This window comes from Populus trichocarpa, chromosome 17, assembly GCF_000002775.5.
Source record: "Populus trichocarpa isolate Nisqually-1 chromosome 17, P.trichocarpa_v4.1, whole genome shotgun sequence".
NCBI classification, from domain to species: Eukaryota; Viridiplantae; Streptophyta; class Magnoliopsida; order Malpighiales; family Salicaceae; genus Populus; species Populus trichocarpa.
Genome location: NC_037301.2, coordinates 8,722,393 through 8,749,007, shown reverse-complemented (window position 1 = coordinate 8,749,007; position 26,615 = coordinate 8,722,393). Strand labels below are relative to the sequence as shown.

Genomic DNA, 26,615 nt, shown 5'->3' with positions numbered 1-26,615 from the left:
ACTAATCGATTGGCTACAAGACATATACACTAATAAATGTATCATTTGTTTTATTTTTTTTCAAAAAAATATATGCCCCTTAGTTTAGAAAAAAAAAAGACTCAAGCATGTAGACATCTCCTGACGGGCTGCGCGTGTGGCCTTTCCTTTTAATGGGCAAGACATGCTGACCCTCCCATGTTTGGGCACTGGGCCTCCCACAACTTTTATTTTTTTTTATTTTAACCTTTTGTTTTCTAATTGTTTTGGTATAAATTGAAATTCACTAGACTAGACTAGTTAAATATATGTGTAGGATGTTCGACCTAGTGGTATTCAATTTTATTTGAGATTAATTAAGTTAATAATAATTTTTTTTTTAAAAATGATATTCTTCAATAAAATATCGATTGATTTTTACTTTGTTTTCAAATAAAATTGTATCATTTTTTTCTAATATTAGCAGGTGTTTTTTTTGCGTCCCTACGTATTTTTTCTTGTGTATATTTATTTTTATTATTATTTAATTAAATAAAAATATGATTTCAAAAACATTTTATCAAACACAACCTGGCTTATAAACATATTGCATTATATATCTTTCTAATCTAGTCTTAGTTAGAATTAATAACCTTTATTTATTTATATATACATTTAATGCTCAATTTAAATTTAATTTACAATTTAAATTTTTTTATAAAAAAAACGTTGAAAATACTTGCAATTTCATTTTTTGTTTTGTTAAATAAAAATTTGATCTCAACTGTTGCGAAGCGTGGGCCAAGCCCACTGACTAGTCCATCTCTATTCTAATGTAAGGTCGGGGCAATTACATGTGTTCATCATTGACTGTAATTTTATTAAAAAAAGAAAAAAGAAAAAGAAAAAGAAAAAGAATTGAGACACGCAAGAGTGAAAATCTTAAAGGTTCAGACACAAAATAGTTGCCTCTTGCTTCCTGTTAAAAGAAGAAGAAGAAGAAAAACAGAGGGAAATCAATCACAAGTTTTCTGTGTGCACACTAACGAAAAGGAGAGCCGGCTTTGCTAATACCAATCTTGATTTTGTTAATCTTCTTTATGCCAAAAGAAAACTGGAGAAAATGGAAGCAGAGCCATCAAGCACAGCAACAACAACCAGGATTACGGATTTGAACGAGGACTCGCTGGCTCACTGTGCCACTTACTTGTCCCTTCAGGACCTCTCCAATTTAGCCACGACCTGCAAATCCCTCAAACGCGTTGCTTATTCTGATCCCATCTGGCAACACTGCTTCAGGTTTCAAGAATCCATTTCCCTTTTCTTCTCTTTATTTACAGCTTTTGTGTATTTGAATGAATTTGTACATTCAGGGAGCATTGGCCACGCGAATTGTTACAAACCTCAGGGTTGAGAGAGGCATATCTAAAACGACGTGTTGCGGTTCAGCAATTCAAGTTTGTCGATCCTTTGGTTGCTGACTTGTACATTACAGATGCTAAACCTTTTGATCATATCATTTTGGACAAGAATGATATTACCTTTTCCCAGGTATCTTAACCCATCTACTCTTTTTCTTTTTATGGGGGGGGGGGGGGGGGGGGGGGAGCCGGCCCCTCCTCTCCGGGGTTGGGTCGAAAAAGAATCGAATTGGGTTGGGAGGAGTTTCTGAACCGGGGAGGATGGATGAATTAGGGTTGTAATTATGAGTGTTCCCAACCCTTTCTCTTTTTTTTATGACATTCATTGTTGTAACCTTTTCTTGGCTGTTTAGGGCTCCTTGGTACAAATGACAAATATTGATAGCTTTTTAAATGGAAGAGACGGTGTTACAGCGCTGAGTGATCATAATGCAAGAATCACTTGTATGAGGTTAGACTTTCTGATGGGCTTTCTTTTGCCATTTCTAAACTTGTTCCTGGGTACATTTAAGGAGCTGTTTTAAGTATGCTGGGCAGCTAAAAAAAAATACTAGGGAATAGAAGAGAAATTAAAATGAGGAAATCAAGTATCTTTTGGTTGATTTAAGAGAAGATAGAGAAATCGAGTTTTCTTTGTCTGGATATATTGATGGAAAAGAAAAGAAAACAATTTTTTAGAGGATATAATGAGCAAAATTCTTTCAAAGATTTATTTTCTCCTCGTTTCCCTTCCTTTCCTTTGTTTTCTTTACAATTCATAATTTTAGCATCCAAACAAAGGAAGGTGACTTAATTTCCTTTACTTTACTCTCCTTTCCATTCCTTTTCCTCAAAACATAAACAGAGCTAGAATCTGTATTGTTGGGTGGGCTGAAATGTTTCTTCGGACCCGACCGATGCAAGGAATATTAGTGTGTGACGAGGAATTTAGTTTGTGGGTGTAAATAGAGAGGAGTGAGTTTGGATAGTTGTAATGCTTACTTGGAAATTTTATTGTTATGCTATCGTTCATTTTAACAGAACTGGAGTTTTGTGCAATTGTTTTTTGAGATATGAAGAATGATATGTGCAGATTGTTTCCCCTTAGTGAAACCTCTCTCTTTCGAAGTGAGACACAAAGGAAGGAAAATGTTTTGGTAACCTCAAGTTGCGACCATTCCATTCGTCTCTGGTGGAAGGTACACATGAATTATTGATGTTGCTATTTTTTCATCAAAGTGAGACTGTTAGATTTTTAGCTCTCTTGTTACCAAATTCTTACTCGGTCATACATGCTTTCAACTGCTCAGAAACTTTAGGACAACATAAATTATCAGTGGTTCCTGTTCTATGTTGGTTCCGTAAGTTTCTATTGACAAACAAAGGGAATGTTTTGTCAATTTTATATGATATTGTTTTATTGGTCTCGTGCTTTTCTGTAGGGTTCTTGCCAACGGTGTTTTAGAGGTCATAACGGTCCTGTTTTGACCTTGTCTGATAAATTGTTAGGCGATGGTAGTGCCAAAGTACTGGCAAGCGGTGGGGAGGATGGTACAGTTCGACTTTGGTCCCTCAGTTCAAGTGGAAAGCGTGGCCAACATGCTTTAAAGGCTACACTTTACGGACATGAGAAGCCTATTAAATTGATGTCAGTTGCCGGGTATGAGTTGGTTTCTTAATATGGCATCTAATGCTTTCTTACCATGAAAACTAAAAGAAAGTAAAGTTATAGCCTTTTATTGTTTTCGCTAATATCTTCAAAGTTGTTTAGTCTTGTTAACTTGCTATTATGAAGATTGGAGGGAGGAAACAAATTTGCAAATCTTTTTCTTTCAGTTTTATTTTTTAGTTCTTCTGATTTCACTGAATCGTGTTGAGGTTATCATGCCCTTAGAAGAAGAAGAAACTTCTAGTCAGTTAACATTTATATATATTTTTTAACACTGAAGAAAGGGGATGCATTCTCCTATTTGAATTTAATTTTGATCATTGCTGTATTCATGGTTGATTTTCTCTAGTAAGAAGTGATAGCTTCTGTGAAAATTGACTAGAATGGTTTGAGGTTCTAGTTTTGACCAAATATAACCTTTGGTGGTTTATTTCTCTGTGTTAGTGGTCTTGATTTTATGGCCTGTGCAAGTTTTACTTGCAAAAATTATCAGTTTCATAGCTGAAAAGAAAAGTTGATAGATTACATGGTTTAATGGTGTTGTGCTTTGTTTTGGTGACTGAAAAGGATAACATATGGTTTAGTAATGAGTAATCATCCAAAGTTCTTGAAAGCTTTTGGCAAACATTATCTCTATTTATCTGGGTTTGACAGCAAGTACTTCATGTGGTGCCTAGCATCTTATTGTGATCTTGAGTGGCAGTTCCTTGAGATTTATCTTCTCCCATAATGACACTAATCCATATTTCCTTCAGGCACAGAACATCTCTTTTGGCAACCATCTCAAAAGATTCCAAGGTACTCTTTTTTCATCTTTTGAGTGCAACCTTGCTGTAAAGCATACTGATTTTCTGAATTATTACTTGACCTGTCTAGATTGCATAGACAAGTTCTGCTTTTTATTTAGTTGTCCTTTCAAAAAATATGATAGTCCATGTTCAAACGCTACTTTTTTCAGAACTATGAGAGTTATAAGTAAGCTTGAATTTTGCATATATGGACAAGGGGACCTGGTTGAGGAATGTTTGAAACATCAGGGACATAGTTGAAAGATCTTTCTTTTGGGATGTAATTGAGAATTGGTTAATAGGTTATGGACAAAATATAGGTTCCCCTAGAAATCGTTTTCACCCTAAAGCCCTTTAGAACAACATTTTCATGTTTATGCGTAGGGGCTCACTCGAAACTGAAAATACATTTTTCCAGCCCCAAAATACTTAAGCTTAAGAGTACGCATAAAATTGGTACAAATTACTAGAAGCGTTAGTGTAATGGATGGCAACTGTGTGTGCTGCCTGTTGAATCTTATTATTGTCTATGGCCTTATGGTTTTCAACTTCTTCACGAGTGAACAAATATAATCCTTCTCACTGAATTCTGTAGTTAGTACCTGTTTCATCTAATGCTTATGGTCAAACTGGTGGATGCCTCAGAAGAAATGAAGATCTTTTACAAAGGATTTTGTTCTGTTAGGACAAGCAGCTATTTTAATATACTGTAGGATTGTTGAACTTGTGGCAGTTCATTGTTCCAAATTTTTATTTTTGGTGAATCCTGTGGCGTAAAAAATAATCAGGCTTGCCCTGTTTGTTGATGTTCTAGATGCATACTCTGATTAGTGCATGGACTGGTACCAGACATGGATTGCCATGTCACCTGAAACATTATGATGGTTATCCTGGGAAATATATCATGTTTCAACTTGGTAGAAAATGGTCCAACCCATAATTTACTTAGAATCTTTGATTGTTCTGCTGTTTTGTTTTCTGGATATTGATTGATCATTGATGTCTCTGGTGATCCTAATAGGTTAGGGTTTGGGATACCACAACATCATCTGCTGTTCGTTCGTCATGCTGTGTCGGAATGACTTCTGTGCCGGGCGCACCTGTTGATGTGAAGTGCTGTGAATCATTGTTATATGTTGCTGCTGGTTCCTCTGTCGTAGCAATTGATTTGAGGACAATGCAAAAAGTTATCACTGTTGCTATCTACCAACCAAAACTGTGTTCATTTGCCATTGTGCCTTCAAAGCCCTTGATCTGCACTGGTGGAATTGACAAGTAAGGCATTTTATGGAAAGCAGTCATTTACCTTTTACAAGTTTGTTTATAGGCTGTTGTCATTATTCAATTAGGTGTCAATGCTCGTGACAAACTAAAAAACATTTATGTGCCACCACACTGTATTAATTCATTTTTCTTTGGATGGCCAAGTTTTCAACTCCCTAATGATCTGTAACTTATGCTGTTTCTTTTGAACCCAAAATGAGATTCTTATATAGCTTGTTGGCTTCTTTTGTTTTTTAATGGGTCAGCCCATGCAGTAGACTATAATAAGCAAATGCTATCTGGACAGACCAGATTCAGTTTTCGTGGATGGACAGAGTGTCAACTTCTCTACACCTTCTCACTTTGCCATATTCATTGCACCTAATATGTGTGCCATGTTGTGAATCTTTATCTGGGGAAAACTTTTTAATACTGCAGAGCCAAGCTTTGGGATATAAGGATAAACCAGGAGACTCTGAAACCAGAACCAGTAGCTGAGTTAGATGGGCACACCGGTCCAGTGACACTGTTGCACATGGATCCATACAAAATAGTTACAGGGGGGCCTGAGGATTCTTACATTAATGTTTGGGAGACTGACACTGGCGCACAAACAAATTCCTTTATTTGCTGTCCTTCTGATGCTGCAAGTAGCAGCTCTGGCATGGGGTGTTCAGCCATGGCTGTGAATGGGACACGGATTGTCACTGCTAGCTATGGTGAAGAACATGGACTGGTATGCTTCAGGGACTTCTTCAATGCTACCTGTGCTGTTTCAAAACGTGAAGATGTGCTTGCTTCCAAGTTTTGGGATCCACAATCTTATAGCGATGGTGATGCATATAGCTAGATAGCTGAGTGGATTTTCTTTCTTAACTCAGCATGAGGTTTTGCTATCAAAATGATTCTCTGATTTGTGCTTTAGGTCATTGGTGAGCTTTTCTTGTGAATAGAAGAAATGCAATGGGGTTTGTTTAATGAAGTGATGCAGGACAGCCCTAGGGGCTGTTCCGAATATGACTTTTAGAGGCTGTTTTAGGGCTGTAAGGAGTGGTTTTATGTTGATTTGTGATGGAATATGAGGAAGGATGCAGATGGCCTCTGGGAGTCTCACAAGAGTCATGCCTAAGAGATGCACTGATTTTTGAGTGATTTTCATGTCCTGGGATTTCAGCCACGCCTCCATGAAACAAAACAACGTTGAATTTTAAGTGTGAGTAATCCATTTAATGTAATGCATTGGCACAGATGCCTCCACACGTGATGTCCCTTTCCTGGTCACTCTTTTGAAGCTTAACCCTTTCTTCTCTACTTGTGTTTGAAGGTGATAACTCACTGTACAGTATGGCTGCAATTCACTGGTAGATGAGTAGTACTGGGGCCACTCACTGTCGTGATCTATGATATTATTTTACCAGCATTTGACAATCTACTCTACTTCATGCCCTTTGCCTAGATATTTCTATTTCTGCCATTACATCCCACCTCAGCAGATATTATTATAGGAGTATTAGGAACCACACTGATGGATCAGTATTTATGGCTTTTTGTTTGATTCTTCAAGATTGCTTTTCAAAAAGCTGTCTTTGAGAGGGTTATAACCTCTTGTTCTTGGACTCAACTAAATGCTGTGCCTAGATGCTTGTAGTCTGGTGAGATATTGAATCCATCATCTTTGGGCTCACAAGATATTCTTTAATAAATCAGATATATTTCACCTGAAAAGAACATAAATTAAAAGTATTTTATTATGATAGAATAGAGATATTTTGTGATAGGTCAATCTTTTCCTTGCAAGAAAGAAGAAAAGCATTTGAGGGGCTATAAAATGAGAAGGAAAAAAAATATGATTGCGCCAGATTCAATTTTATTCAATTTTTTTCTCTTTGCTTTAATAATAATAATTCTATCTTAAAAGAAAAACCTTTAAATTATTTAAAGGGATAATTGATTTTCCCTTAACAAATTCCAATTTAATTATTAGAAAATCTTTAAATAAATAATCTTTTTTTACAGGAAACGACAATGATTTATTTGCATTTTCATTATTATTTGCATTTTGAACATAAAAGAATGAGTTAAATTATCAAAATAAGAAGATTGATGGTTTAGCTCCACCTTCGAACCTATATGATTAAAAAGGATCTTATCATTATCTTGAGAGGTGTAGCTCAACTGATCAGGTTCTAAGTCTGTTCCTTAAAAATCACAAGTTCGAGTTTCATAAATCTTAGAGCTATTAGAGGCTTACATGATCGTTAATTTCAGAACCCGTGAAATTAGTTAAAGTGCATGTAAATTAACCCAGATATCCATGTTAATAATAATAATAATAAAAAGGACCTCATCACATTTATATGTGATACCCATCCTCCTATATCTTCATGTCTTTATTATACTAAGCAACATGAATTTATCATCCAGAAAATCAAATACACTGATAAACACCAAATAAAAGATCAATTATCCACACGAGCACAGTGCAAACTTAATAAAAACTTGCCTTACTAAACTCTTTTGACAGCTCAAACAATCCCAGCCTACTTGGTAAGTAGAGGCAACAATGGAAGGTGACAATGAATGGGAACAAATCCAATGCCCAACAAATCAATTAAGAGAATGGGAAATGGTTGCTCTTGGAGACAACAAGAACCATCTTCAGGCTGACCCCTGTATCTTCCCTCCAAGCAACCATGAAGGCCTTCAAATCCCACAACCACCACCGGAGTCACAAACTATTCCTGGCCAACCATGTTCAAGTGCTGTATGTAATGTGAAAGCTGAGAAAATAGCCGGGTCTGACTCCATGGCGCCACAAGTGGAGCGCAATAGAATTGGGAAGCTTTTGAGGTCCGGGGGATTTTGGATAGCAAGCAGAGTTCATTATTATGTGATTTACAGAGGTGGGTTTCGCTCAATTGCATCGCTTACTGTATTGGTAGCAGCAGTTTCGCTATTCTCCAGGTTCCGAAGGTGGAGTAAATGGATCCAGGAAGAGAGAAAGAATCATCTCATCCTTCGTCTCAAAGAGAAAGACCAGGTTCCACTTTCTCCTTGTTTTTTCTTGAATTTCTAAGCATATCGGATGCCTATTTGCATTAGTTTGGAAGCAGCATACCTAATCTAAATCGTGAGGCCCAGTTACTCGGATTCACTCTTAAGAATAAAGAATAATGCTGGGAACTTGCCACTTTTTTTTGCTGCATGCCATAAGTGGGGAGTGGTGACAGTAAAGAAACCTAGGAATTGGATGCTAGAGTTCAGTAGTGAGAAAAGCTAATGTTTAGTAGGAGTGGCTATTTAAGAAACACACACATTTTGGCTATCCTCTAGACAATATTCTTGGTTTTGCAAGCAAAATTCATAGCTAGGTAAGTACTAATAAAGAACACATGGCGCTGTGAAGTTGTGCTTTCCGTACGCATGCTTTCTTACATGATTGATTGCCTTGACATGATTAATATTCTGCAGACTATTAGCCAGCTCTCGCTCCAAATTGCACAAATGAAAGAAATGTTATTGTCGCGTCGCAAGGTTGCAGTCATCCGAGTTGGTTGACTGATCGATCTTACATGAAAGCTGACGGTACGTAGTTCAGGAATTCTCCACAGCTGCTTAAAAAATTATATGAAGAGGAGAAACGAGTACTGATACATGTGCGTGCGTGCTGCTAGAATCATGAATATTGATTTGCTGAGTGGACTAGTTTCAATCAGTTCCTTCAGTTGGATATAAGCAACTATGTACTGTCCAAGCTTGTTTCATCGATCATTTTTAGTTACCTGGGCTCTTATCATCAGCGAACAGTTTCAAATTTCAAGAATGGAAGAATGCTTATAGGGTCTAATATGTTTTATGATCACTTGTTCAAACTTGTTTTATCCAATCCCTATGTATCGTATGCAACCAGGACACAGAAATAAGTAAGTAGCTCACAATTAAACGGCAGAAAATACATAGAACCTCTCCATCGCTGTGCATTCAAGTTCCATCTCCATAGCATTAGCTTCATGTTTAATGCTGTCATGTGTTAAGAAGACCACTACTGCAAGTAATGAACTTGGATGTAGTTATAAAAAACAGACATTTGCAAGCTCAACTAAATGCAAATTCAGTGTTAGTTTGATTTTCTTCGCATCCCAAAACTCTAAATATAAATGCAAATTCAGCATCGGAGTTCTTTTTTCTTATGATAACTGCAGTGTCAGTTTCCTTAAAATCTCTTTGACGAGCCAACTTTTAGAAGGGCAGAAGTTTTGGAGAATCTCTCCTTTTCATCATTTTTCTTCCTTTTTCAAATATGTTTAAATAATATATAGAATTTGATATGTACTCGTAGGTTTAAATTTGATATTAAAATATTTACTTTACTGACCAGTTTAATTTATACGATTATATATATTTCTTAAACTGTAGATCAAGCTGAAATTTTATAGGAAAATACTAGACACATGAAACTATATTGTGGTAAATTGTTAGGTCGCATGGTGTTTGGAAACAAAAATTATTTCAGATAATCAAAGTTATTGAACAAATATTGTCAAATCTGTTAGACTAGAACTTCATATACTGTTTGAGACATATATGAAGCTACATGTAGAATTTTCCTGTGATTCAATTTGGGCTGAAACTAAGCATCTCAAGCTTTTCAACCATATATGGTACGTTTAGAGAGAACGAAGTGTTTAAAGTCATGACTGAAATATGCCAAAAATATACGGAAATTTGAGATTCAGGTTATATGGAGAAATTTTAGCATGAAAACTTTGTTTTTATTATCCTATTTAATTTATTTATTAATAATTATTTTTAATTTGGGTTTGTTCTGGCCTATTAGATATTATTTAGGGGCTTATTTCATTATTAAACTTATGTTAGTTGATTACTAGTTGAGGCCCATTAACTTGTAACCCAAAAGAGATCCATTAATGATAGTTAGAGAAGACTATATTATGTTTTTTTTTTTTTTTTTTTGCTGTAAATATGGGCAAGTTCAAGAATAAAAGTGAGTTTTTTTTGTGTGGCAAAACAATCTTTCTTTATAAGGATAAAGATCATACACTGACTTATCGAAAATTAACCGGCTTCGTGATGTCATTTACATACTTATGATTTTTTGATACAAGGTTATCTTTGGATTCAAGTCCTTTTCCAATGCCTTTGATTCTTAAGTACATAGTTACCTCTAGGTCAAGGTTCTATCAAACCTGTTTTTCAGCTTTCTAAGTTGTTATTTACTTCATTGGGGGTTGGTTAATCATGTGATCAAGAAGTCCGCATCAAAAATATATTTATAAAATATGAAAGTAACTTCTATATATAAAATAATTTATTATATATACAATTTAATATCTATAATACAAACTCACATTTAACTACATTATAATTTTTTAAAAAATAAAAGATTGGTTGAATTCATTGCATATTCCCTCATAAATTATTGTTTACTAGAAGAGTGATTTGGATTTTTTTAGCTATTTATTTTTTTAATTAGGTATTTACAAATTAGGTTCAATGAGATTTCAAGCTCATAATTTATTTTGAATAGCTTCCTATAGAATTCTCGAGTTATTAAAAAGATGTTTCAACATTACATTAATGTTCTATTTGGAAAGATAAGATTCAGTTTTGTTGGCTAACAAAAATTGAAATTTTGAAGACCAAATTCAACAATAAAACAAACATGCATCCCTTTTTATATTACTATATTATCGTCGTCTTTTCTTAAAAATTTACCTTAAGATTTTTTTTACAATTTTTGTTGATACTTGTAATTTTTCTATTTTGTGTTTTAGTTTAAAATTTCATTTCTTTACATATTAGTCCCTGGATTTAAGAGAGGAAAGAGGGCCATTGAAAAACATCGGAGGAGAGAGAAAATGTTATTTTAGCCATATTCCAGCAATGGAAATGTCATTCTTGATGCCAAAAGGTTCATTTTCTCCTGAGGAGTTCAATAGTGGTGGTATTTTTCTATAAACATGTTGAAAAAAGTAGATCGAGGTTCGTTATTTGTTTTTCAATTTGGTTGATTTTTGCTTTTTAGAGTGATTTTAGCGTGTTTTGGAGTCAAAAATAAGTTTATCAAGGTTCTTATAATGTTTTAAGGTATTCTCATGTGAAACAAAACTAAAAATTGGTTTTTAGGGTCAAAACATTTGGACCCTGATTTTTTGACTGCCTTTGTGATGGTCGGAAATTGAAGTTTAAGATGGTGCATCATTTGCTGTAACATACAACGAGTCATTTTTTTTTAAAAAAAGTATGTCGTTCACCCCCCAAGCATAAGGAAAATGAAATCAATTCGAGCCTGAGCTTTTGGGTGCCTAACTTTTTCTGTTCTTTTCATTTTTTAATTTTAATTAATACCCTCTTTTTTATGTATTTTTTTGATGTACATGATTTTTTTATTTAAATTTTAATTAATATTATCTATGTTATTTTTAAATTATTAACCATTCAATTAAATAAAAAATAGATTTCAAAAGATAAGGTTATTAAACCACATAAGGGCTCTGACCCAAGTCATGGGTTGAGCGAGTTAGCTTAATTTGACTCGAGTCTATCCAAAATCTCGTTGTCCTTGTCATAACCCAATTTTGGATCTCTAAAATTATTCTATGAAAAATACTTTTTATTCAAGAATCTAAAAAAATCAAAAATTTAAAATCCCAAAATATTTTCAAAACAAAAGTTGAGCTACAATAGACCAAGATGTTAGAAGAATAGCTAGATTGGGGTATTTTGAAAAGACAGAAAGAAAAAAATTAATTTAAAATAAAGTTGAAGATTGAAATCTAATTTAACCGAAATTAGAAGAATTAATAAGTTTAAGGACTCAATTAAACTTCTAATAGGTTTAATTGATTTAATTAAAGATGTAATTTAAGCAAAATTAAGTCTAAAAGTCAGTTTAGGCCTAAAATTAGAACAATTAATTAAGTTCAATGACTTAATTAAATTTTCAATGGCTTTTGAGGATTCAATCAAGGACTTAATTGAAGAGAAATCAAGTTTGAAAGCCTAATTCAGATCAATTTGCAAATATTAAAAGATTAAAGATAAAATTGAAACTTAAAGGCCAAATTGGTGTAATCAGGGGTTCAATTACAAGAAATTTGAAATTTGAAGTTTGAAGGCTAATTGAGGGCCAAATTGAAAAAATTCAAGACCAATGACCTTTCTATAAAAAAACACGCAACATTTAAGGCTTTACCAAACCTTTCCAGGGACTATATTGAAGAAAATCAAAGTTTAAGGCTTAATCAGAGACTAAATAAAACAAACTAGAAACTAAAGGGTACTTTGTAAAAGGCACCAAACTTGAAGGATCTCAATTGAGTTTTGGCAAAGGCCTCATTGCATAAAATTAATCAGTTTTGTCTCAATCAAAAATGTTTGAGCTTAAATTAAAACAACAAAAACCAAATTAAAGTTTTTTCAAATCCCAATTAGAAAACCCTAATTTGGGTTTAAGCAAACAACATGTCACTTAGTTTAAATAAAAAGAATGAGTGACATGTCATCTGTTCCTATTTTATTGTCTTTCCCGGTTATGAAGGCTGATTGGAATGCTATCTTCATGCAAATGAATGTGACATCTCCAACCATCTCAGAGGCTCTAACCACCACCAATAGACAAAGGAGTTTTTCTTCCACAATGATAGCTATTACCATCAAACATTTACACCCTATTTTGTTTTTCAATAAATTAGACAACATGTCTTTGATCAACCACCTTACATTGACAGATTTGAGCTGATCAATGACCAATCTTCCAAGCAATGAATGTGGAGTTTTATACCTCCAAATCGAGTATGATGTTTCTAAGGGTAAATATACATCCCCTTTACATGACTCAGGTGCACCAAGGACATGTTTATGCTTAATTTTTCACAATGACCTTATCAAAGTAACACACTCAGTCAATCATGCCCAAGAAAGAGAAGTATCTTGATTAACTAAGCTTCGAGGCTACCTTCTTCTAGTTAAATAAAGCCCACAAAACAACAAAAAGAATCGGAACCCATTTTTCTAAGAAGGTTAGGAAAGCATGGACAAGAATCTTCCGTAAACAACCTATTTTTTTTTATGCAAAACCATCTTGGTTTTGCAACTGTTGGTTTGAATTTGGATATAAAAGAGTAGTTGCTTTTTGAGGAAAATGAAAGGGGGTATTGGGAAAGAAAAGACAGAGAAAAAATAGAGAAAATACCTAAAGAGTCGAAAAGGGAATCCAAAAATTGATTTAAGAGAGAAACCAAAGGATTAATGTACCAAATCAAAGTAGAATCCAAACTAGTTAAGAGTGGAAAGGAGTTGAAGATAAAAGGGAAAGAAACCAAGAATCTAGAGATGAAATCTATACATTCTTTATAAGGTATACCTTCAAATTTTGATGAGGGAGTGTAGCTTATTGAGCACAACTTCCATTTTTTTATTATGCTTGTTAAATCTTGGTATTAAAGGTTCATTATGCATTTTCTTTTTAGTTACTTGTTAATTTTGATGCATTTGATGTTTTATTTGACTTTTTTCAAATAGTTAGTTATGACATGATTTATTAATATGTGTGTGTATGTGTTTGTTTGAAGTTTGGTTGCATGATTAATTATGTTCATTGGAGTGTTAAATGTTAGTATAGAGTATTGTTTTACATGTTTTGATGTTAAGATGATCATTTTTTAAGTTATGACAAGGTATTTTAAGTTTTGAAGTTTTTATGGTTTAAGTTGTTTTAAGATAGCCTGTTAGGTTTGTTAAAGTTGTGTGCATGTTGTTTAAGCATCAACACATTGAATTTATCCAATAGAACAATGTTTTTTTTACCTAAGAAAATGTTATTTTTGTCGATTGTTTTACTTGATCTTACTTACAATTTTTATTATTTTTTTTTCTTGTTAGTTTTGATGATTCAAGCAGGTTGTATTAAGAATTCTTAAGTTTTGTTTGCTAGGTTTAATTGCTATTTTGGGTTATATTGTATTTTTTATGAGCTTAAGTTATGTTGCTGGGTTTCTGGGTTTACAAACTTTTCTGGGTTGATGTTCTTGCCATGAAATTTGCCTTAGGTCTTTGATTTTGGTATCATTTTGGTCGATTGTTAGTTCTTATATATGCATGCATACTTGTTGATCTTTAATTTAAGGTTTTCAAGGCTTAAAAACATTGTTTTTTTGGCTTTTGATCTTCATTTTTGTCTTTTTATTTTTTTGCATAAAATCAAATAAGCATGGCTTTTGTTGGATTATTTTGATGATCTAGCTCCAAAATCTGGTTTGAATGATGTTTGTATGTGATTTCATGACTTTAATTTTGTGCAATTTGGTCTCATATCAAATTTACGTTTTCCAAGTTCATTTCTTATTGTTCTTCGTATTCTTTATCAAATTCAAGCAAAAAAAAAAAAAAATCATTTAATCTTTAGTGCTTCTTTCTTGTTTCTGGACCTTGTTTGTGTGCTTGGACTTTTGTGCTAGGAAGCCCAACTCACGTGGCTGGGTTGAACCCAACCCATCTTTTTAATATGGTAGTGTTTGAGGAGTTCGATTTTTACCAAAGAAAAATGCATTTTTTTTTCTTAAGACGTGTCTACCAAACACGACTTTAAAAAAAAATTTAGCCTCTAATTTTTAGTTAGGGGCGTGTTTGACAAACATGCTCTACTGATTTTCTAGCAATGTTTATTTTTTTATTTTTTTACTTTTGCCAAACAGACCTCAAATAATTCCCAATTTTTTTTGAAAAAATCAAGGATCATTTTAAAATTATTTTTAGATCCATCGCATGTTCTCCAACCATTTTATTTAATATTTGGGTTGTAGACTTATACTGTAAGATACTGACCCAATATTAAATATACCCGTTTTTCTTCATAAATTTCATAAAATTAAAAAAAACAAACCAAAAACTTATTCAAAGAAAAATAAAAAAATACATGTTTTTATCTATGTGCTTATGGCCAAGTCTCTCAAAAAATAAAAAATAAAATCATATTTGCATAAATAATAATAAAAAATACGAGTCATGATTTAGCATATATGAATACTAAAATTCAAGAAAAATATTTTTGTTAATATCTTTGCATGTTTTTTTTTTAATTTACTAATATGTTTATGAAATCCATGAGAACTTGGCTTCCATTTTAAAAATACAAAAACACTTATTTTGTTTGTTCGAATATTAAGGATTACAAACTTATACGCAAGACGTATTCCTGATGTTAAAAGAAAAATGTAAAACAAATATATTTTGACATTAGAATAATTAAGTTTTAACCTTATAAGATAAGGATCTCCTTACCGATGATGACTTTTCTAAAACTTTAGACAGACCAACGGGTTAGAAAATACAACAATACATTAGTTTATATCAAACAAACAAACAATGCAGGTTACCCTTGGTAAGGTGTACTAAGGATGATGTGTCTTCTCTATATACAACTAGTCCTCTTATCCAGAATTTGAGATCAATTAGAGTTCATAGTAACTAAAAAACTAGGTGGCAACTCCAATTTATTTTTTTTTATAAGAAACAAGAATTCCTTATTCTTTTCATCTATAATCTCGAAGATCCCGGTCTGGGAGGATGATCTCCATTACATCGTACACATGTGACAATCCTAATATTTTTTTTAAATACAATAAAACTTTAGATCCGTGTCATTTTTAATTTTTCTTTTAAAAGCAAGCTGGGTTTTGGTCAGGATTACTGAGTTAATTGGGCCACAACTGAAGACCCATGTTGACCTAAAACAGTATATATATAAATTTTTTTTAATCAAACTGGATTTTACCAGGTCACAATAAGACTTGACTTGAAAATTATCTCGGTTCAAGGTCTAGGTTACGAGTTAAGGGAATTAATTTGGGTTAATCTAAGTTTTGACTTAATAAAAAAAGATGAAATAATATCGTTTTAATTAAAAAAAACTGGGTTTTTTCGTAGGTCCCGAGTAAATCAATCTAAAAACAAATAAATAATATAATTTAAAAATTCATAGCAGTAGCTAATCAATCGAAAAGCTTTAAGAAATATTATTATAAGATATGAACAATACCGTAGAGGTTTTTATGAACCCAAATTATTCATAGTGGGACCTGTTGAAGGAAAATAAAATAGTCGAAATCGTGCAATAATTCGAAGCTATCATGGCCGTGTGATCGTGAAGTTTATTTTGCGTTTCTGTACCACAATTGAAAAGAAAAGAAAAGTCGTCATTTCATTTCTTGGTCTGAGAGAGAGAGAGAGAGAGAGAGATTGTTGGTGGGTGTGTGTGTGTATGTACAGATCTCACTCTCTTGATCCACGCAGAACAGGTAACGAACCATTTTCTCTTTGATCCGTCACTTTTGTCTCTCCATGCTTTGACTCTGTCTTTCTTGCTCGCTTAATCACTTCCATTTCCACAGTATTTTTTTTAGTAATCTTTTCGATTTCGATTTTTCTTTTTGAAGCTGGATCTTCTCCTCCTGTAGGCAATTTCAAAGTTGTGAGAGTAGAAGCTATCTGTTGTTTGCATTTGGCATGATATTTTAGTGTCGAATTGCGTTTTTTTTCTGTTCCTTAAAATTAGGGTTTTTGATTGATTTATTTATTTCTGTATGCTTCAGTCAAGCACTTGCAACATTTGGTTACATTGTACGGAAATGGGGAGATTAAAGCTAAACACTGGGATTAAGTCAATTGAGGAAGAGCCTGAGGAGCGTGATGCTGCTGTTGAATCAAATAGGGCTGATTTATTAGCATATTCGATTAATTCTGAAGTCAGTGCCGTGTTGGCGGTCATGAGGAGAAACGTGAGATGGGGGGGTCGGTATATTTCAGGCGATGACCAGCTAGAAGACTCTCTAATTCAATCTTTGAAGACGTTGAGGAAGCAAATCTTCTCATGGCAGAATCCGTGGCATACTATCAACCCTGCTCTTTATCTTCAGCCCTTTTTGGATGTCATTCGGTCCGATGAAACGGGTGCACCAATCACCGGGGTTGCTTTGTTGTCTGTTTACAAGATATTAACTCTTGATGTGATTGATGAAAATACTGTAAATGTTGAAGATGCTATGCAGCTGGTAGTTGATGCTGTGACTAGTTGCCGGTTTGAGGTGACAGATCCTTCATCTGAAGAAATGGTGTTGATGAAGATACTTCAGGTTCTTCTGGCTTGCATGAAGAGTAAGGCATCTGTCATGTTGAGTAATCAACATGTTTGTACCATAGTGAACACTTGTTTTCGTATAGTACATCAAGCAGGCAGTAAAAGCGAGTTGCTGCAGAGGATTTCTCGCCACACTATGCATGAACTTGTCAAGTGCATTTTTTCACACCTTCCAGATGTTGAAAGCGCTGAACAGACATTGGTTAATGGAGTTACTTCTCACAAACATGAGGTATAATTGCATCTCATATTCATCTTTCAATTATGCTTATGTTATTTGCTGAGACATAGGATAAATGAGAAGCTGGAAAACTTGAAATGAAAAGAATAATCATGATGAGGGGTTTGTCTGGAAAGCTAGACGTTGATAGCTTATTGATGCTTTTGACTTGTGGTAATTTTGGATTAAAACTTCCTCTCAAATGATCGTGATGAATGGTTGATGGTATGCTATGGATTCTCAACTGCATGTTCCTGGTAGTCGAAGCAACAGAAGACTGTATTCTTTTTCCAATGTTGCATGGATGGAAAATTAATAGAGCTTTAGGGGAAAACCTAGGGGAAAACCTATTCTGATTAAATTCAAAAGTCTTAGTTGGTAGAGGTGGTTTGGCTCTTTTCCCCTACTTTTGTGTGAAATTGTGAGGCTACTTTTGTGATCTTAGTTTATGTATTATACTATTTGTTTTTCAATTTCTTTTAGTTTTGGAAGACTGGCACATAGCATTAAAGAGCCTGGAAAATTTTTTGTGGAAATTTATGTCTTAATATTATGCATTCTAACAAATTAGGTGGTTTATGTACTGTGACCTGCAGATGTACTATAAGCACCGTTTTGTTTATTGGAAAACAATGTAATCTGGATGAAAGAGTGGAAAAGATAAACATTTCTGGCACTTGTGCCTTTGAACAGAATCATCTACTTTTTTGTCTTTTTTTTTTTCTACTTTCAAAAATATGTAAAGCTTCTTGTTTCTTATGCAGATTGGTGGGCTGGATAATGATTATGCTTTTGGGAGTAAACAGATGGAGAATGGAAATGGTAATTCAGAATTGGATGGCCAAGCATCCACTGTGAGCTTTGGTTCCAATGCTTCCACAGCTCTGGTGGCAAGGGAAGAAAATGCAATTGGGACTGGTGGTGGAAAGGATGGCCTTCCATTTGATTTGCACCTTATGACAGAACCATATGGAGTGCCTTGCATGGTGGAGATATTTCATTTCTTGTGCTCTTTATTAAATGTTGTTGAGCATATTGGAATGGGTCCCAGATCAAATACTATAGCATTTGATGAAGATGTCCCACTTTTTGCTTTGGGTTTAATTAATTCTGCAATAGAATTGGGCGGCCCTTCTATTCGTTGTCACCCGAGGTTACTGAGTTTGATTCAGGATGAATTATTTCGTAATCTGATGCAATTTGGTTTGTCAGTGAGTCCGCTTATTCTCTCAATGGTCTGTAGTATAGTTCTCAATCTGTATCACCATCTCCGAACTGAACTAAAACTCCAGCTCGAGGCTTTCTTCTCATGTGTGATTTTGAGACTTGCGCAGAGCAGATATGGTGCTTCATACCAGCAGCAAGAGGTTGCCATGGAGGCTCTTGTAGACTTCTGCAGGCAGAAAACCTTTATGGTGGAGATGTATGCCAATTTAGATTGTGACATAACATGCAGTAACGTGTTTGAAGAGCTTGCTAATTTATTGTCAAAGAGTGCTTTTCCAGTGAATTGCCCTTTGTCTGCAATGCACATTCTTGCTCTTGATGGCCTTATTGCTGTTATTCAGGGGATGGCTGAAAGGATAGGCAATGGATCGGTAAGTTCAGAGCAGGGACCAGTGAATCTTGAGGAGTACACCCCGTTCTGGATGGTGAAGTGTGACAACTATAGTGATCCTAATCATTGGGTTCCATTTGTCCGCAGGAGGAAGTACATTAAGAGAAGGTTGATGATCGGAGCTGATCACTTTAATCGTGACCCAAAGAAAGGACTAGAATTTCTCCAAGGAACACATCTCTTACCTGACAAACTGGACCCTCAAAGTGTGGCTTGCTTTTTCAGGTACACTGCTGGGTTAGATAAGAATCTTGTTGGTGATTTCTTGGGAAATCATGATGAGTTTTGCGTTCAGGTTCTCCATGAATTTGCTTGGACTTTTGATTTCCAAGACATGAATCTTGATACTGCTTTGCGGTTGTTCTTGGAAACTTTTAGACTGCCTGGAGAATCACAAAAAATACAAAGGGTGCTTGAGGCATTTTCTGAGAGATATTATGAGCAATCACCACAGATTCTTGCTAACAAGGATGCAGCTCTTTTGCTGTCTTATTCCCTTATAATGCTCAACACAGATCAGCACAATGTACAGGTGAAGAAAAAAATGACGGAAGAGGACTTCATCCGGAATAATAGGCACATCAATGGAGGCAATGACTTACCTCGAGAATTTCTTACGGAGCTTTACCATTCAATTTGCAAAAATGAGATCCGCACAACTCCTGAACAAGGATTTGGTTACCCTGAAATGACCCCAAGCCGTTGGATTGATCTAATGCACAAGTCCAAAAAGACTGCTCCGTTCATTTTATCTGATTCCAGAGCCTACCTTGACCATGATATGTTTGCCATAATGTCAGGTCCAACAATTGCTGCTATCTCTGTGGTGTTTGATAATGCAGAACATGAAGATGTTTACCAGACATGTATTGATGGATTCCTGGCTGTTGCTAAAATCTCCGCATGCCATCATCTTGAAGATGTGTTGGATGATCTAGTTGTGTCTCTGTGCAAGTTCACAACCCTCCTGAATCAATCTTCAGTTGAGGAACCGGTGCTAGCCTTTGGTGATGATGCAAAAGCAAGGATGGCAACTGTTACAGTTTTTACCATTGCAAATAGGTATGGTGATTACATTCGCACAGGATGGAGGAATATCCTGGACTGCATCTTGCGATTGCACAAACTTGGTCTCCTCCCTGCTCGTGTGGCCAGTGATGCTGCTGATGAATCAGAGCTAGCTGCTGACCCTGTGCATGGTAAACCTATTACAAATTCTCTGTCATCAGTTCACATGCAATCCATGGGAACTCCAAGGAGATCTTCTGGATTAATGGGCCGATTCAGTCAGCTCTTGTCTCTCGACACTGAGGAGCCAAGATCGCAACCCACTGAACAACAACTTGCTGCTCATCAACGCACCCTTCAGACAATCCAAAAGTGCCATGTTGACAGCATATTTACTGAGAGCAAGTTCTTGCAAGCTGAATCGTTGTTGCAGCTAGCACGAGCACTCATCTGGGCTGCAGGTCGCCCTCAGAAAGGGAACAGTTCACCAGAGGATGAAGATACTGCTGTTTTCTGCCTTGAATTGCTCATTGCAATTACACTGAGCAACAGGGACAGGATTGTGCTATTGTGGCAGGGTGTTTATGAGCACATAGCTAATATTGTTCAATCAACTGTAATGCCTTGTGCCTTAGTAGAGAAGGCTGTTTTTGGACTCCTCAGGATTTGCCAGCGGCTGCTGCCCTACAAAGAGAACCTGGCTGATGAACTTTTGAGGTCACTGCAACTTGTCTTGAAGCTTGATGCCCGTGTTGCTGATGCATACTGTGAACAAATTACACAGGAAGTGACTCGGCTTGTGAAAGCAAATGCTACACACATCAGATCCCTAATGGGTTGGCGTACGATTACATCCTTGCTTTCCATCACTGCTCGTCACCCAGAAGCTTCTGAAGCAGGATTCGATGCGCTGTTGTTCATTATGACTGATGAAGCTCATTTGTTGCCTGCCAATTATGTTCTCTGTGTTGATGCAGCAAGGCAGTTTTCAGAGTCTCGTGTTGGACAGGCAGAGAGATCTGTGCGAGCACTTGAACTTATGGCAGGTTCTGTTAATTGTTTGGCTAGGTGGTCGCATGATGCAAAGGAAACAATGGGAGAAGAGGAGTCTGCAAAATTATCACAGGATATTGGGGAAATGTGGCTGAGGCTTGTGCAAGGTTTACGGAAAGTTTGTTTGGATCAGAGAGAAGAGGTCAGAAACCATGCTCTTTTATCATTGCAAAAGTGCTTGACAGGAGTGGATGAGATTAACCTTCCACATGGTCTGTGGTTACAATGTTTTGATCTGGTGATCTTTACTATGCTAGATGACTTGCTTGAAATTGCTCAGGGACACCAAAAAGACTACCGGAATATGGAAGGGACACTTATCATTGCTGTAAAACTCCTGTCAAAGGTGTTTTTACAGTTACTTAATGAACTTGCACAGCTGACAACTTTCTGCAAGCTATGGCTAGGAGTGCTTAGCCGAATGGAAAAATATCTTAAGGTAAAAGTGAAAGGGAAGAAGAATGAAAATCTCCAGGAAACGGTGCCTGAGCTTCTTAAGAACACTTTACTTGCAATGAAGAGTAGGGGAGTGCTTATGCAGAGGAGTGCTCTAGGTGGGGATAGCTTGTGGGAACTTACATGGCTGCATGTGAATAACATTGCTCCATCTTTGCAAGCTGAGGTGTTCCCTGACCAAGATCGAGAGCAGTCACATCATAAGCTGGGTGAAACTGGTGGAAGTTTGGTGTCTGATGAAACAGATTCTGTTTCTTCCAAGGAATCAGTGCATGCTGAAGTTGCTGGCACAGGAGGTTAACATGTGCACAATGTTTAGCAGACTATGATCGGTTTGTTGATATTTGTAGCTGAGGGCACATAGTTGGAAGCATTGGTATTTTTTACAGGTTCCAATATTGGAATCAACTGGGGTACTGATAAAGATTCAGCTTTATCTTAGTTTTAGTTTGGGTTGATGTAAACTGTAGTCAAGAAGTGAATCGAACAGATGAAAATCGTTGTTCAGGACTTCAAGCATCAGAGCTGGTCAGTCGGTGAGAACCCCGCATAGTTTTTCTGGTATTGTCCTTATGTTTTGCATTTATAAGAACTTTCCATGCGTGCTATCATCAAAAGTGGGTTTCTTTGAAGATGTTATATAGTTAATAGATGAAGGATTTAACCCGATAGTCTTTCTTTTATTTGAATTCTTCCAGGGAAGAATGCTCTCATCACGGTTTACGGAATTTTGAGCTTGAAATTTATATTGACTTTCTGGTTGATGTACAGGACTCAGAATTTGAATCTGAAACTTGTATGTTTCAAGTAGGTTATACTCGGAATTAAAATGTAGTGTACCGTTGTCTGGAGACATGCCATGGTTTTGCAGATTTAAATACAATTCTTCAGATTCTGGATGCTCTGTGGACTGGTGATTATTATGATCGGAGCATTCAATTGGCTCTCTAATTATCGAAACAGAGATGTTGCGATTGTTTATAAAAGTAAAAGAGAAGTAGCTGACTAGCCCGCGCTCATGTGGGTGACCCGGGCATCTCATCTGCTACTCTATGGTGAGTAGGTATTTTCATCTCCAGGTTTGACAGGAACATTAGCAACCCTTTCTGTTGCTATGCTTAAATGGAGAAATTCAGACTATATGATTTTTAGGTAGAACAAAACTATTGCGGTTTCTACCCATTTTTTTTTATTATCTTTTTAATAGAAAAAAATTGTCCAGCCAAAAAACGTTATTTTTTAATAGATATACTTGGATTTCGTATCTAATTTTTAACTCTGAGATTTGAGTGATGAATTTCTTTGGGTTCAAGAATTTTATTTTTTAAAAATATTTTACTTAATTATTTAATAATAAAAATAGATACTTGTAAAATTGAGTATAAATTAAATGTTGAAATGTTTGTTTGAGATTGTAATAATATTATAAAAAGTAAATTGAAATAATTTATGAAGATAAATTTAAAATCAAGTAAATATTAAAATAAAAAAATTAAGAAAAGAATGACGGAAATGAGAAGAAAAAAATAGAAAGGGAAACGTAGTTTGATTGATTTTCTTTTCTAATCTATACTTTGGTGGTCCAATAGTACCATACGGAGACTTTGAAGTTTATTATTAATTCTTGTATTGACTACATATATAGAGCAAAGGATAATGAGATTTTTTATTGATTTTCTTTTCTTATCTATACTTTGGTGGTCCAATAGTACCATACGGAGACTTTGAAGTTTATTATTAATTCTTGAATTGACTACATATATAGAGCAAAGGATAATGAGATTTGACATAAAACAAAACTTTTAAAAACCAAGAATACTATAATTATAGGAAGATATCCAATATATTTAATTATGATATCAAAAAGCTATTATAACCCTTTATATATATATATATATATATATATATATATGAAAGATTAATAATACTTAATAAAATAAGAAAGCTATACTCTTCATAAAATAAAAATAGAAAAACATATTAATAGAAAATAAAAATAGAAAAATATAAAATTAACTAAGAAAAATATTAAAATTAACTGAGGATTTAAAAAAAAAAACATAACTTCATCAATCTTCTTGGATTTGAAGAAATTCATTCTTAAGTTCAAATCTCAATCAGAAATTTTCCTTCACTACGAACATCTTTTTGTTTATGGGTCATCTTATTATGAGTCACTGACACCTTTGTGCGGGTTTTCCCGTCTTGGTTCCTAACACAATACTTTTATATGGGTTGCTTCTACATTAATCTCTAACACCTTTATGTGGCATGCCCTATCGTGGATCTCACTATTAGGATTTCTAATAACAATTAACATACACAGAGACAACATATTAGTTCCTAAATGTTTTTTTTTCTCAAGCAGAAACCTTCTCATCCCCACTTACACAAGCATGTGTTGTTCCGCGACCTTTTCCTTCCATGATTATTTAGTAGCACACATTAATTAACCACCATGAATCGATCAGCTTTAATACTCATTCTCTACGACCTTCTACCAAAATAATTAAAAATCGTTTGGTTTTGATATCAACCAATGCAGCTAGAAGTGAAGGATAATGGAGGTTGTTACAAGTCAAAAATTTAAATACCAAGAACACCATAACTATGAAAAGACGCCCAAAACATTCAATTTTTTATTCATCAATGTCTTGCTTGTTAAAAATTTATTACAACTTTTTATACAGAAAAGAAAAAAACAGAAAACCCTAATAATATTAAATATAAAAAATAAAATAGAAAACTATTCTCTAAATACTATAAAAATATAATAATAGAAAATAGAAAAGTATATAATTAACTAGAAAAAATATTTATTTTTTTTAAAAAAATTCACATTGGGTTAGTATATTGTTCTTAGAAGAGGTTCTCTCTTTAATAGGAACGACGTAGAGAGGGAATACTGCACCTTCTCCCTTTTGCAGAAACGTCTGCAATGGAACTTTTCCTTTATTAAGTGGAAGGACAATGGGCCTGTGAAACTCCTTTATTTTTGTTTCAGTTTATGCTAACTTTCATGTGTTTGAAATTGTTTTTTAAAATATTTTTTTATTTGAAAATATATTAAAATAATATTTTTTATTTTTTAAAAGATTATTTTTTGATATTAACACATTAAAATAATTTAAAAACACTAAAAAAATTAATTTAAAATAAAAAAAATAATTTTAAAAAAAACTTCTTTAAAACACAAAAACATTAGGATCCATCCTCATTATCATTACATTTAAAATTTGAGAATTTAATAGAATATTTTTATTAGAACTTCTACCGTTTTATTATTATATTTTGATTTAGATGATTTTGCAATTTACATGTCCTCGTAGTATAGGATCTCTGAATGAAAATTATGGCTAATAGTAAGCCTTGAGTAAATCATTGGATCTATCCTTACATTATATTATATTAATGTTTTAATAATAAGAATTGCAAATAGGGCATATCTTGTCTTTTATATATATAATATTCGTTTTTTAAAATTTTATTTTAATGATTACTAGTTTTTTCCCATGGTAGTTTTCAAAAACAATATTTATTTAGTTTTGTTGTAATTAGAATATATATTTACGTCATAAATCTAATCCACTTGAAAAATAACTAGGAAACACCCCCATAAACCTTAATAATCTCATATTTAATATCAAATCTGTTGGGTTTATTGAAACATATAAACACGATAGTACCAATAATTTTATATATTTTAAGAGTTCCAAAGATTTCATTAGACAATCTAAGATCATTTAAGATTTGAGTGAAAATAACTTGAAGATCAATTCTTTCTTTTAAGGTTTGATCAATGTTTCAAAGTTATGTTGTCACAAATTACAAGTCGTCTAATAATTCGATCTCTAACAAGAATTCACATGAGTCACCATATCATAAATCTCATAAAACCCTTTTAGAAGAGAGGAATTGTTATATCTTGACTATAAGCTATTTTTTGTGCTTTTCAGGTTAACTATATTCTATATTTTGTGATAGATAAAAATATAAGACATAACATTTTATTTTATAGGAAAAATCTGATAACCTTATAAAGGGTGAAATATTACTTTTACCATTTAATAATATCATATAATTCATGTTATAACTAATATATGCCCATTTGTCACCCTTAATAAAGGAAACATGTAGTCAGAATCAAAACATAACATTCTCTATATAAGATAACTTATTGATCTCAAGTATTTTCATAAACACAAACGATCTCTTTATATAGAATTCTCATGTGAGTTAGTGTACAAGTCATCTGACAAGCATTTAGAAATTAGTTCTAGGTATCCTTCATACATCAATTTATAAGAAAACCTGCTTTCTTTCATTAAAAAAAAAAAACATATTATATACTAGTCTTAACAACTGTAATTAATATACAATCTTAATACAACATTTATCATGAATATTTAAAAACAAAATGTTTTTTTTTTGCTACTTCTTCTCTCCACCAATTATCTCACTTGAAAGATACAATTCACCCAAACTCAAAACTATTATAGTCTTGGTATTCATTGGGCCAAACCTTCACCACCCTATCAATGTTGATGCGAATAGTTTTGAACCAATCTTAATAATGATGCTTGTTCCAAAGGAGTAATTGTTTCTTAGCTACATATTATCCTACATACTTATGAGTAGGTGGCATTTCAAGGCGTAAAACACCAATATATTCATCAATAATTAGTAAAGTTAATGATATTCGAAACATGGCATCAAATAATTATCTAATTGATCATAGACCTAAGGTTTAACCAACTGTTACTTTTCTAATGAATTATGCTACTTGATAATCATTTCTTTTTTCCAACAAGGAAATACTATACTATTGAGAACTTAAAGCGTGTTTGGCAGTGTGGTTGCGGGTGCTTTTCAAATAACTTTTCGTGCCAAAATGCATGCCAATGATTTTTTTTATTTTTTAAAATTATTTTTGACATCAGCACATCAAAACGATCCAAAACATACAAACCATATTAAATTTTAGCAAAAAAAAAAAATTTCAAATTTTTTGGGAACGCAGCCGCA

General features: G+C 34.0%; 3 protein-coding genes across 4 annotated transcripts; all 3 read left to right on the top strand.

The window, feature by feature from the left end:
• The first annotated feature begins 876 nt into the window (after positions 1–876).
• LOC7495956 (probable E3 ubiquitin ligase complex SCF subunit sconB) lies at positions 877–6,506 on the top strand. Of its 2 annotated transcripts, XR_008057781.1 has the most exons (9): positions 877–1,257; positions 1,332–1,509; positions 1,733–1,830; positions 2,452–2,557; positions 2,801–3,018; positions 3,783–3,825; positions 4,837–5,090; positions 5,517–6,291; positions 6,403–6,506. XR_008057781.1 is itself a non-coding variant. In XM_024589195.2 (8 exons), exons 1-8 carry the CDS (start codon positions 1,082–1,084, stop codon positions 5,926–5,928), a joined length of 1,485 nt encoding a protein of 494 aa, XP_024444963.1. In that variant the 5' UTR covers positions 877–1,081; the 3' UTR covers positions 5,929–6,506. The 2 variants fall into 2 exon arrangements, 1 of the variants encoding a protein (XP_024444963.1); XM_024589195.2 differs by having other exon boundaries at positions 5,517–6,506.
• A 957-nt stretch (positions 6,507–7,463) lies between these two features.
• Positions 7,464–8,964, top strand: LOC7495955 (uncharacterized). Its single transcript, XM_002324002.4, has 2 exons — positions 7,464–8,118; positions 8,550–8,964. The coding sequence occupies exons 1-2, from the start codon at positions 7,642–7,644 to the stop codon at positions 8,634–8,636; spliced, it is 564 nt and encodes a 187-aa protein (XP_002324038.1). The 5' UTR covers positions 7,464–7,641; the 3' UTR covers positions 8,637–8,964.
• A 7,163-nt stretch (positions 8,965–16,127) lies between these two features.
• LOC18107297 (ARF guanine-nucleotide exchange factor GNOM) lies at positions 16,128–22,494 on the top strand. The gene is made up of 3 exons (XM_006373246.3): positions 16,128–16,396; positions 16,691–17,467; positions 18,220–22,494. The coding sequence occupies exons 2-3, from the start codon at positions 16,727–16,729 to the stop codon at positions 21,889–21,891; spliced, it is 4,413 nt and encodes a 1,470-aa protein (XP_006373308.2). The 5' UTR covers positions 16,128–16,396; positions 16,691–16,726; the 3' UTR covers positions 21,892–22,494.
• Positions 22,495–26,615: the final 4,121 nt, after the last annotated feature.